Raw genomic sequence first — 11,663 nt, 5'->3', positions numbered from 1 at the left:
AGTGAATGGTTGTTTGTCTCGTTTGTCTCTATGTGGCCCTGTGATGGACTTGCGACCCATCCAGGGTGTACCCCGCCCCTCGCACAGTGATTGCTGGACATGGGCACCGGCGACCCCCGTGACCCAAAATGGAATAAACGGGTAAAGAAAATGGATGGATGGATGAATTTAAAATAAAAATTCCGTGCCGATCATGCGACTCATCCATCAATCGGCCATTATGTGTAGTGTCCAATCTTATTTTGAAAAACCGCAATAGAGCGAGTCCGCGATAAATGAACCACCAAGTAGCCTGGGACTTCTGTATTACTCTATTACATTTACAATATTACATAAAAAAAAAAAAATATATATATATATATATATATACTGATTATTTATAACCTTTGCAAAGAACCTCACTTCATACGATTATATTATACTATCCCTTCAATGGCGTTAATAAAAAAAAATAAAGAAAAGAGGGAAGGAAACATAACTCATTGTTTTAATATGTATAGTATGAGAATGATCACTTTTGTCTATAAGCAATTTTAAAAAATCTAAAAAAAAATTAATATATACTTTAGACAGGTGTGTTCAGAATGCAGTGACTGATCTTGCTTGACAAGGCTTTAATAATTTTCCCACAAAATGTAGCTAACATGTCCATTTATATTAAAGCATCAAGCTTTACAACGTATTTTAAACTTCAGTCAGCTGAGGATAAAATGTAGATAGAATGCCCCTCATGGCAGATTCCTTTAAAAATGTCCAAAAATACAAACAGACAAAGTGAAAACTTCACCATTCGGATGATAATTGAAATAGTTACGTTGTACTACAAAAAAATTGTCACAACAACAATGATTTATTACTGAAGAGATTAAAGAAGCTTGACTGAGCCACTGAAAACCTATTTTTGATTTTCCCTTAGACTTGTTGGGAAAATAAAGACGAAGAGAGAGTTTCACTGACCTTCTTGAACAGACGGATGACATCCTCACTGATCTGAGCCAAGCGGACGATAACGTTGTTGGTGTAGATGTCGCTGAGCGTGGCGTGGTCTCGACTCTCACGTCTCGTCTGGTTCAGCAGCAGATACCAGCAGTTTACTGAGGACAGCAGGTGCTGGTCTTTCCTGAAATAGAAAACAGGAACACTGTTAAAATATCACCTCATAGAACAGATAACAATTAAAAAATCCCCTTGTGAACTTATTTTAATCAATATTTTATGTTTGTAGAAGGTGTTTTAAAAGATTCTGCCATTTTAATACATATATCTTAATGTTGGTGGTTACATCCTACTCACAGACATGACACCATTTCTGATGGTGGCATGGATACTCTGGCCAAAACTAAGAAAGATAAAAGGCTTTCATACTTAGGCAGAGTGAAGAGATGAACCAAACACACAATATCTTTACAGGTACATGGAATAAAAAAATGCAGGAAATCAGATCACTTGATTGTGTTAAATATTTGTAGGCATTTTTTTTATTTTTCTGACATTTCTTGATCAGACTTGTGTTTCTGGAGGTAAGCAGTCTGATTAAAAAAACATTAAAAGTAAATGTCAGGCCATAAAATCACATAACTTTCTCACCATCAGTTCCTTTCTCAATGCAAGCAATGCAATGGCTTGTGGGAAATAGATTCTTAATGCTGATGGTGATCATAATAACTCAGTCGTCTTTGGAGCTTTCAAAAAGAAACACACAACCATACAGTGTTTATGTACATAATGATGAAGACTTCTACACAAGTGCAACTATTTTAAACTGCTGGACACTACCTGGGTTTTAATGAACCACACAGCTGAGCCAGCCTGTGTGTGGACAGACAGAGAGGAAGGGAACCAGAGCCAACCAGTGGACGGGGTACAGGGGTGAAGAAGAGGAAAGAAAAGCAGCAGCAATATAAAATAAATCCTCTTCAGGGAGCTTCCACTATTATGTTTAATGATGCTGATATGTACCGTGTAGCTGCACCAGAGAGTTTTTGTTATGGTTCCACGACGAACACATCTATAACAAGCTGGAATCTCTCTCTTTCAAACAGGAAGTCGGTCCCAGCAGAACTTCCCTCGATTTTATCCTCGAATGGTGCTCCTACTGAGTTTGTTGATTCCTACAAATATATTGGTTGATTCACATCTCACTTTTAAGCTCCACATGGAAAACCTAGTAAGGGAACTGAAAGTTAAACTGGGTTTCTTTGTCAGAAATAGATCCTGTCTAACTCTGAACACTAGGAAACAACTTGTATCTGTGACTTTCCTTCCCTCCATTGATTACGGTGACATTATTTATATGAACGCTCCTACAAGCACCCTGCAGATGCTGGATGCTGTCTATCATGGTGCACTAAGATTCATAACTGGCTGTGATTATCGTACCCACCACTGCACCCTGTATTCACTGGTTAACTGGTCATCATTAACTTCACGCAGACTCTCTCACTGGTACATTTTCTTCTTTAAATCACTTCTTGGTCTGCTGCCTTCATACATCTCCTCCTACATGTCTCTGCATGAGTGCAGCTACAGCGTGCGCTCTCAGGACATTATTACCTGCAGTGTTCCCTCAGTGTGGACTGAACTAGGCAAAAGAGCTTTCTACTCCGCTCCTGTTTCCTGGAATATCTTGCAAAAAGATCTGAAGCTCTCGACCTTGACCTCTCTAAGTGGCTTTAAGAATCTGTTGGACTCCTGGCAGTGACCAATGCAGACATGTTCCTGTTTATAGTATTCTACATTGCTTTACAACCTAGCTGTTTTTGTTTTAGATGTTTGTTTTTTAACATAATTTTCTTCATGACAGGATTGTCTACTGTTTTCATCATTCTTTGTTAAAATCAGGTCTCTCTTGTAAATGAGTCCTCGAGGCTCAATGAGACTAACCTGTATAAATAAAGGCTGAGTTGAAAAGAAAGGAGGCAAAAACAGCACATCATCCCCAAAGCATCACTTTAAAGCAAAAGCAAGCATTTCAAGTAAACTTTGTCAGATCATTTATTCAGAGGCATATCAAAGACGCCACCAGTTGCTTCTGTGAATTGACGATGCAGAACAAAGACACTAAGCGGTATGGATCGATCAGGATTTATACAACAGAACTTGTATTTAACACCACCAGCCAGATCAAGAAAGCTCATCAGAGACCCTACTTCATCAGGTGGCTGAGACGAGCTGGTCTGGGTAGCTCAGTCCTCACCTCCTTCTACAGGTGTGAAGTGGAGAGCATCCTGTGCTCCAGCATCAACGTGTGGCATGGAGGCTGCACAGCTGCAGAAAGAAACGCTTTGCAGAGAGTGGTGAAGGCTGCACAGAAGATGTTGGAGTCAGCCTCACCACCATCACAGACATTTACACCTCTAGATGCAGGAAGAGGGCCACCAGCATCATGAAGGACCCCACTCACCCAGCACACACGCTTTTTGCCCCGCTCCCCTCCTGAAGGGGGTTGAGGAGCATTAAGTGTAGAACCACTAAACTGAGGAACAGCTTCTACCCTGAAGGTTTTAAGACTCATAAATCCCTAACCAGAATAACCTTTGTAATGCCACTTTAATTGGTGATATGTGACTTTATCCATGCTGCTGATTATCCATGCAGCTGATTATCCATGCTGCTGATCATCCATTCTGATGATTTCTTGCCTTTAAACTGTTGTAATCATACCCATCTGCTCACAAGACTCATGTTCAGGCTGCTGTTTAATACACCGTATTATATTATATTATTATTGTTTAGGGTATATCTTAGATCCATATATACTGTTTCTTTTTATACTTTATATTTTTGCTATTTTTTGGGTGTAACGGACCTTGAGTACCCAATTTTCATTCCAGCTCATGTACCACATGTGATGCGAATGACACCAAAGACCCTTGAACCTTGGTATTTTAGACCTAATGAAGACAAACTACAACATTCCTCTGTAGTCTTACCATCCATCATTGAGCACCAATTCTGGTCTGCCTTTAAGGAATACAGCCAGAGTGTCTCTATACTGTTTATTGTTGAGGGGTTCAGGGAATCAGCACCTCTTTTCTCTGCAGGTCTAAATGTGATCACAAATGCTTCATCTCATCCCAAAGCCCAACCAGACTCACACTCTCCTGTCTCCTTACGTTAGCATCCTCTGCTCTCTCTTCAAGCGCTGCACACTTCCTACAAATAAATCTTTGGTCCTCCTCAGATTATTTAAAGTGCACATAAACCTGAGTCCCCAGCTGTAATGCTCAATCCACTTTTCCTGCAGATTAATAGGGATTTTATTTGACTTGAGCATCAGTCAGGCCACACGGAATTTATTAGAAAGACTTTTGCAGTTTTACATTTCTTGAAAAGGCCCCATTGCAACTTAAGTCCGGGTGCTATCCATTTTTATTAAATATGATTAAGTCTTCCTAAAACTACCCCATGTTACACAGTGTTACCCTCTACCAAGAAGGTTTGTAATGTTGTCATAAACTGCTTGTATTTTTAGGAGATTTTAAAAGATTTTATTAGGTGTGGGAAATTGTAATGTATTGCAGATGCTTGAAAAGGTCTAAATCAATTTTCTAACGTCAAAAATCTAATTCGTTGACATTATTCTGTGCTGCCGCTTTAAGAGAGTCAGCCAAGTTGTTGTTGCACGTCGTCGTTTTTATAGCAAACTTGTCATAACTTCCTGTAATGCAGACGTGTTGCTGAGTTTTTGTCTTTTTTTGACCAGAGTCTTAACTGGAGTTACTGGGAGAGATCATATATCTCCAGTTTTAGCTTCTCTCCGTTAGCTTCCTGTCAAGTCCAGAATTGAATGCCAAATCTTACTTCTAACCTACAAAGTCCTCAACAACCTAGCTCCATCTTATATGACAGATCTTATTGTTCCATATTTTCCTAACAGAGCACTTCACTCTCAGACTGCAGGCTTACTTGTGGTTCCTAGAGTTTCCAAAAGCAGAATGGGAGTAAGATCTTTCAGTTATCAGGCTCCTCTCTTGTGGAACCAACTTCCAGTTTCTGTCCATGAGGCTGACACATTGTCCAGTTTTTGAAGACTGGGCTTAAGACTTTCCTTTTTGATACATCCTATAGTTAGGGTTGGCTTGTTGTGCTACCTTAAGCTTAAACTACTAGAGGACAAATTGACCTAATTCCCTTAAATTATTTGCTAAAATTGAATAGTTTTCATTTGACACTATTTCTATCTTAACATGTGATTCTTGACCTGCCATTGTGTATCTGTTCCTCTCAAACCCAGCTGGTCAAAGCAGATGGCCGCTTGTCCTGAGCCTGGTTCTGCTAAAGGTTTCTTCCTCATGAGGGAGTTTTTTCCTTTCCACTGTCACCTTCATGCTTGCTTAAGATGGGAGTCTGTGATTGAGTTAAATTCTAAGCAGTCTGCTCCTCAGATAAATAGTGTTAAATTATTGTTTTTATATATGAATGTTTCTTTTCAGTGCCCTGAGATGACTTCTGTTGTGACTTGGCGTTACATAAATAAATTGATTGAAATTAATTAAATTGAATTAAACCAAACCCTGAAGGATATACTGTGTCTTTAAATGATAAAGTTATCATTACATGACTGTCTGTAGTAATGACTTTGAAATGTTTGATCAGTGCATAAATTTTCTGTATAAATTTCCTAATTGTGTTTGCTTTTCTATGTCGTTTTCAATGTGAAATTATAATTCATGCTAATTGTTGATCAGCAATTTGTGATTAATACTGTTTTTGGGCTTATGTATCTGTCGACTCTTGATTATGCAAAATAAAAAAATAAAAATCCAGGATCATTTAAGTAAAACAAGCCACTTGGGTTTGTAAATTTCCAAATAACCACCTCGTATTTATTCACAAACATATTTTTTTTTTCATTCAACCTTTTTTTATATAGTTTAGTCTCATTGAGTTGCAAGGACTCATTTTCAAGGGAAACCTGTTTAATGTTTAATAATGACTTCAGATATTGAAAATCCATCAATATTAATTTTATAGTCACGTTGCTGACCTCTGAATTGCAACCAAGTCGTATCATGAAGTACCTAAAGATTCCCACTTTTTGTTGTATTGTTTTAAACTTGGTTTCTTCGACCAAATATGCAACAAACAGGTTTTCATTTTTATTGCTTTCACTTTATAGAACAAAGTGATTTAAAATATTAGTGGCTTGAACAAAAAATCACAACCTATAAATATATGTGTTGTTTTTTGGGGGGGGTTTGGCCAACAGGTGCTTTGGCCTTTTCAGGGAGACACAGCCTTTATTTATTACCTTAAAAGTAATATCAGTACACTTCCTGCAGTTGTTGCTACAAAAATATCACCATTCTTTGCACACATCCAGCATTGAATTTACAGCAGAACCACAATTTATCTGCAAACTTGGAAACCACAAAATGTTTTCTGTTATATGTTCACAGTAAAATAATGCCAACACGTTAAAGAACACAGCTCCACTGTTTGGTTAGCATCAGATTTAGCGCATAATAATGCTAATATTTGATAATTATCCCTGTGAGGCAGCTGAGAGCGCTCTTAGATATGAATGGATGGGCAGAGATTTATCACCCACCATTGAAAGGGGAATGGTGAGTGATAATGATTTTGCCCATGTCTGTGAGTGTGTGTGTCTGTTAGCAAAATATCTCTGGAAAATCTTATCATATTTTAATTAAACTCACAGCAAGTTATCTTTCAATAACCAACTACAACTGATTTGCTTTTGAAGTCAATGCAAATTAATGTAGTCACCACAGACAATCAAGTTTAGCAAATATAAAAATGGCTATAATTTGGTCAAAGTTACAGATTCTGAACTAAAATGTGGCATCGACTGAGAGTAATTCACAAGACACGTGAATGCACGTGACATCTCCCAATAATGTGGATACCATTATTTTCTAAGTTTGATCAAAAAGGCTACAACTGCCTTTCATCATCATAAGATTATCTTAGTCTAAAGTTGTATCATGAAGAGCAGTGGGGGGTTAAATTGGCGCAAGGGAGGCTTTAAATCAGTACTGTTCTTGGTACTAGCTCATTAAAATTTAACAAATTAAAATCAGAGGCGCCACTTCTTTCTAAAGCTACAAACAAGTCAGAGAAAATACACAAGGATGACAATTAGGAGGAAAACTAAGTGGAGGAATGAGATATAAAGGGTATCGTTTTTTTAAAGTTCTAACTAAAACTTTGTGGTGAGAAAGAGAGAGGGCACAGACTCTGTTGTTCCCACCCCGCCGCCCTCGTCTCACAGAAATTAGGAGCGTTTGGTCTTAAATTAGACCGGAGGACTGAAGCTTCTCTGGGAGCCCAGTCTGTTAACTCTGGGCTAATTGGAGCCGTTGGGCTTGTTTTATGGCACCAAAACTAAATCTTTTCTTTATCTTAGAAGACTACTCATTCAGAAGATGGGTGCAGTAACTTTTGCCTTTTTTTTTACTTTTATACTTTTAAAAATATATATATTTACATTTACTATATTTCCACCATAGAAATACTTTGAAATATTTGAATTTCTTCAAAAACCGTTTTCCTCATGCTACTTTTAGCTTGACTTGGTTATGTTTATTTTTATTTAGCTTTTTCCTACTTTTAGATACAGTTCTGCTACTTTAGCTTTTAGATAGCCTTTTGTTACTTTTAATTTTAAGCTAGATTTTTGTGACTTTAAGCTTTTATTTACTGTTACTTACTTGTGCTACGTTTAACCAATATTTTGCTAAATTTAGTTCTTAGCTAGCCTTTTTCTATTTTTTAAACTTGTGTTTTCAAGGATTCAAGGATTCAAGGTTCTTTATTTGTGGTACATGTGGTACATGTGGTGGAACAAAATTGTGTACACAGGGTCCCAGCTACATCCAACAAAATGTAAAAGAAAAGCATTAATAAGATCTAAGATATGAACTAAGAAAAATGTTAACTAAAAACACACTAAGCACTAGTAGAATAAAAACGTTACGCCGAACAACAGCAAAAACATGAGTCTGTGTGAGCAGATGAGCACGCGTGAACACAGCAACATGAAACAGATCAGCAGCAACATGAAACAGATCAGCAGCAACATGATGTGCTTTTTCACACTGATTATCCTGGTTAGAGATTCATGAGTCTAACAGCCTCAGGGTAGAAGCTGTTCCTCAGTCTAGTGGGTCTGCACTTAATGCCTGAGGGGAGCGGCAAAAAGTGTGTGTGCTGGGTGAGTGGGGTCCTTCATGATGCAGGTGGCCCTCTTCCTGCATCTGCTACTTTGCTATTTTTGGCTTTAGTTAGTGTTTTTTTTTTGTAGCTTTAACAATTCCATTTCAGCTTCTTTTGAAATTTTAGCAGTCATTCAGCACTCAGCGCTCACCTTGCATTTTTCACAGAAAATATTTTTTCTCTGGTTATTGTAATTTTTTTTTACCAATTCTTTTTGTCCTTTACTGTAAGGCGAATAACTCAGGCACAACAAAGTAAATTAGGAGACAAATAAGGGGAGAACGGCTACGAAATATTGAAGTAATCCCTGAACTCCATGGATAATGTTCGTGCTGCTGTTGTTCGGCATATTGGTTTTGTTCTATTAGTGCTTAGTGTATTCTTAGTTCATATCTTAGATCTTATTACTCTTTTTTTTTATTACAATTTATACTTTTGCCACCTGTAACTGGGACCCTGTGTACACAATTTCGTCCCACCACATGTAGTGCGAATGACAATAAAAAACCTTGACCTTGATAAACACATACAGTCACCTCCATGATGCACACACTCATTGGCTGTATTAAACAGAGTCCATGCGTCAGTTATGTATTCAATACCACCATCTAAGCCTCTAATGTGTCAAAGTGAGGATTTCCAGGAGTACAGTAAGTGTGTGTATTCATCAAACAAGAGCTTGGCTGTGTGAAGGCCTTTAATCCCCTCCACACTGCCTGATTGTCACTCATCTAAGAAACAATCAAAGAACAAGAAAAGAAAATCATTTTAAAATACAAGACAGGCACATGCATTTCCCTGGTATTAAAACTGTCTTTTCCCCATTTTACAAGCAGGGCTTGAATATGCTGCATCATTAATTTGCACATCAATTACCTTCTTTTTCTTTCTTTCTTTCTTTTTTTTTTGAGAGCGAGAGAGAGAAAAAGTGCCAACATTTGACAAGGCACAGCTGCACAGACACACAGGCTAGAGCAGCATCAGGGAAGATGTGAGAAACAACGTGAAAAGGCAGCTCATCTCCTCATCGTGTAGGAGCAGAGCAGCTTTGTTCAAATAAACAAAGTAGAGAGATGGAGCTCAGCCTCTTGACCTTTGACCTTCAGGCAAGTAGAGAGGAGCCCAGCTTTAACAACATCCTTACAATGAATATGAGGCTAAAGTTGTGCACGAGGCTCATTGCTGGTGTTCAAAGCACAGACCTACAGCAACAATAGTTTGTTAGCTCATTAGCCACTTCATTAATCCAACTTTCAGAAACACAGTGTCATCTGTGTCCAAAATCCATCAGATTATTATTTAGTTCTAACATATATTATCTATTCTGGGGGGATACTGCACAATATCTGCTCTGAAAGGCATAATAGTTATGAGTAGGCCTGTCGCAGTAAACAATAAATCAATTAATCGCATTATTAATGAAAATTATCGACCTCATTTTCATTTATCAGCTTTATCGTTTCTTCGTGTCTCTCTCTTTCTACTGAAGACACTGGATGACAAAAAGCTCAACTCCGGTGCTCTTCACTGATCCCTCCCTTTCTCTTTTATCTTTAAAATCCATTTTAACGATCCAAAATTGCGTTTTTGGATTGTTAAAAGCAGCTAAGCTGAGAAGCTAAGCTACGAGCTAAGCTAATAGGCCGACCTTGGGGAAAAAAAGGGGTCTCCCTCACATTTTTCTTAAAGAGACATGCTGCTCACTCCCTCACTATCCAGCCTTCGGTTCAAACAGTCTTATACTGCCATCTGGTGGTCGAAACAAGGTACTACACTCAAAACAAATTAACCAACATTTCTTCTTAAATTTGACAATGACTAATTATTATCAAATTTCAATCAATATTATCGTTTATCGCAATAATTTCTGAGACAATTAATCGCCCAGAAAAATTTGTTATCGTGACAGGCCTTGATATGAGGACCTCAAAAAACAAGAAATGCTGCAAATACCAAATAAGCTGCTTCCTGCTGACCTTATGTGCTCAGTGACATCACTCCAAGATGTTCTTTATTAACTCGCATACAGATTTATGACATTATAAAGAGGCCAAATATATTCATTCACTGTTTCTCTCACACCAGTCACGCTGATAAACACAATATGGCTTCCATATTTAAAAGTCAGTCAGGCGTTTTCGCTAAATACCCATGAAGTAGACAGAGAGAACCGAAACTGCGGAAGAAAGCTGCTAATTTATCCTCAAGTGTTTCTTTTGCTGTTGCAAATGAGGTAAAGTGAAGCAGCAAAAGGCTCCTGGGTTTGGTTGCTGCGGTGTGGCTGGAGCTGCAGTAGCTGTAAATCACAGAGGCATTCAGCTCGCTAATGAATCAGCAGTGGAGGGTTTGGGCCAACAGACCGCTGCGGGGCTCAGATCCAGGACGCTCACCCCGGTTAGCGCAGCGCTGTTACGGTTTCATGTTCCTCAACGAAGATAAAGAAATCAATAAAGATAAAAACAGCACATTGTTAAAAGTTACCGAGCACAAAATGAGAATGCTGCGATAAAAAACTGAAGGAAAAAAGAATTGTTCAGATTTTCTATTGAAAGCTGAAAAGTCCCATTGAAAACTCTGTCAGAACTAAAGGATGACCTGTTTTCTTTGTGTTTTATAAAGGTGCAAACTGAAGTGTTTTTCCTGCCTGAGCCCATTTTATGTTCTGGTGACACACCGTTACCTTAACCACACATTAGTGTTCAGAAAAGGGTGTTTCACAGATGATTAGCAGAATTTGTAGTTAGCTGTAGGTCCATAGTTCAGTTTTCTCAAACATTTTTGAAAAAAGTGAAGTCAATGCAGAAGTACTTTGGTTAATTTGATTCTAACTTCTTTTATATATCCAGTAAAATAAAAAAAAACTTTTAAAAAACTGAAGCGGATCACTAATATACAATAAAAGTGTGTAAATGTTAGGTCTGCATTGAGTCAAGCCTTTCTTCTTTATTCAACACAGGTAATCGCAGAAAATCAGTTTCACACAAACAGCTGTCTCCCCCATACTTTAAAGCTGCACTTACAACACTGTGTGCACAAGTTTTAAACCACCCCTAACCGCTTCACACTTTGCTATTTTCTTGTAATCTTTTGTTGCATCTTTCGGAAAACGTTCCAAGGACTGACCTTCAGGAAGCCAGAAGAAATATTGATCAGAACCACTTTAAAAGATTTGCAGGAGAATCTGTTTTCCTGCAAGCCAAGAAATTGCAGGAGGCCAGGCAGGGCCGTTAAATAAATTAAAGGCCCTGCAAGAATAGAAAAGACAAAGCTGTAGCCATTTTGAACAAACCTTGAAAATAGCATCATGCTCAAAGTCATGCATTACTGTGGGATCTCACGTGACCAGTGTTAGAGTTATCCTACTTTATCCGGCTGAGACCCCCAGTCTTGTCTGCACAAAGTCGGTCTAGTTTCTGGCCCGGTTCTGTACAGATGAGACAGGCCCAACTGCTCTGAGTGAGCTTCCCAGGGTTAACACCCAA

General features: G+C 38.3%; 1 protein-coding gene across 1 annotated transcript in view; it reads right to left on the bottom strand.

Annotated features, from left to right (window-relative positions):
- The window catches only part of srgap3 (SLIT-ROBO Rho GTPase activating protein 3), an 89,597-nt gene that overhangs the window by 46,097 nt on the left and 31,837 nt on the right, over positions 1–11,663 (bottom strand). Inside the window, exon 3 of the mRNA XM_037679867.1 lies at positions 958–1,120. Within this exon, the coding sequence (XP_037535795.1) occupies positions 958–1,120 (163 nt within the window). The remainder of the gene's footprint in view (positions 1–957; positions 1,121–11,663) is intronic.

Source organism: Nematolebias whitei, chromosome 7 (assembly GCF_014905685.2).
Source record: "Nematolebias whitei isolate Nwh7 chromosome 7, NemWhi1, whole genome shotgun sequence".
Lineage (NCBI taxonomy): Eukaryota > Metazoa > Chordata > Actinopteri > Cyprinodontiformes > Rivulidae > Nematolebias > Nematolebias whitei.
This window is presented reverse-complemented; position numbering and strand designations above follow the sequence as displayed.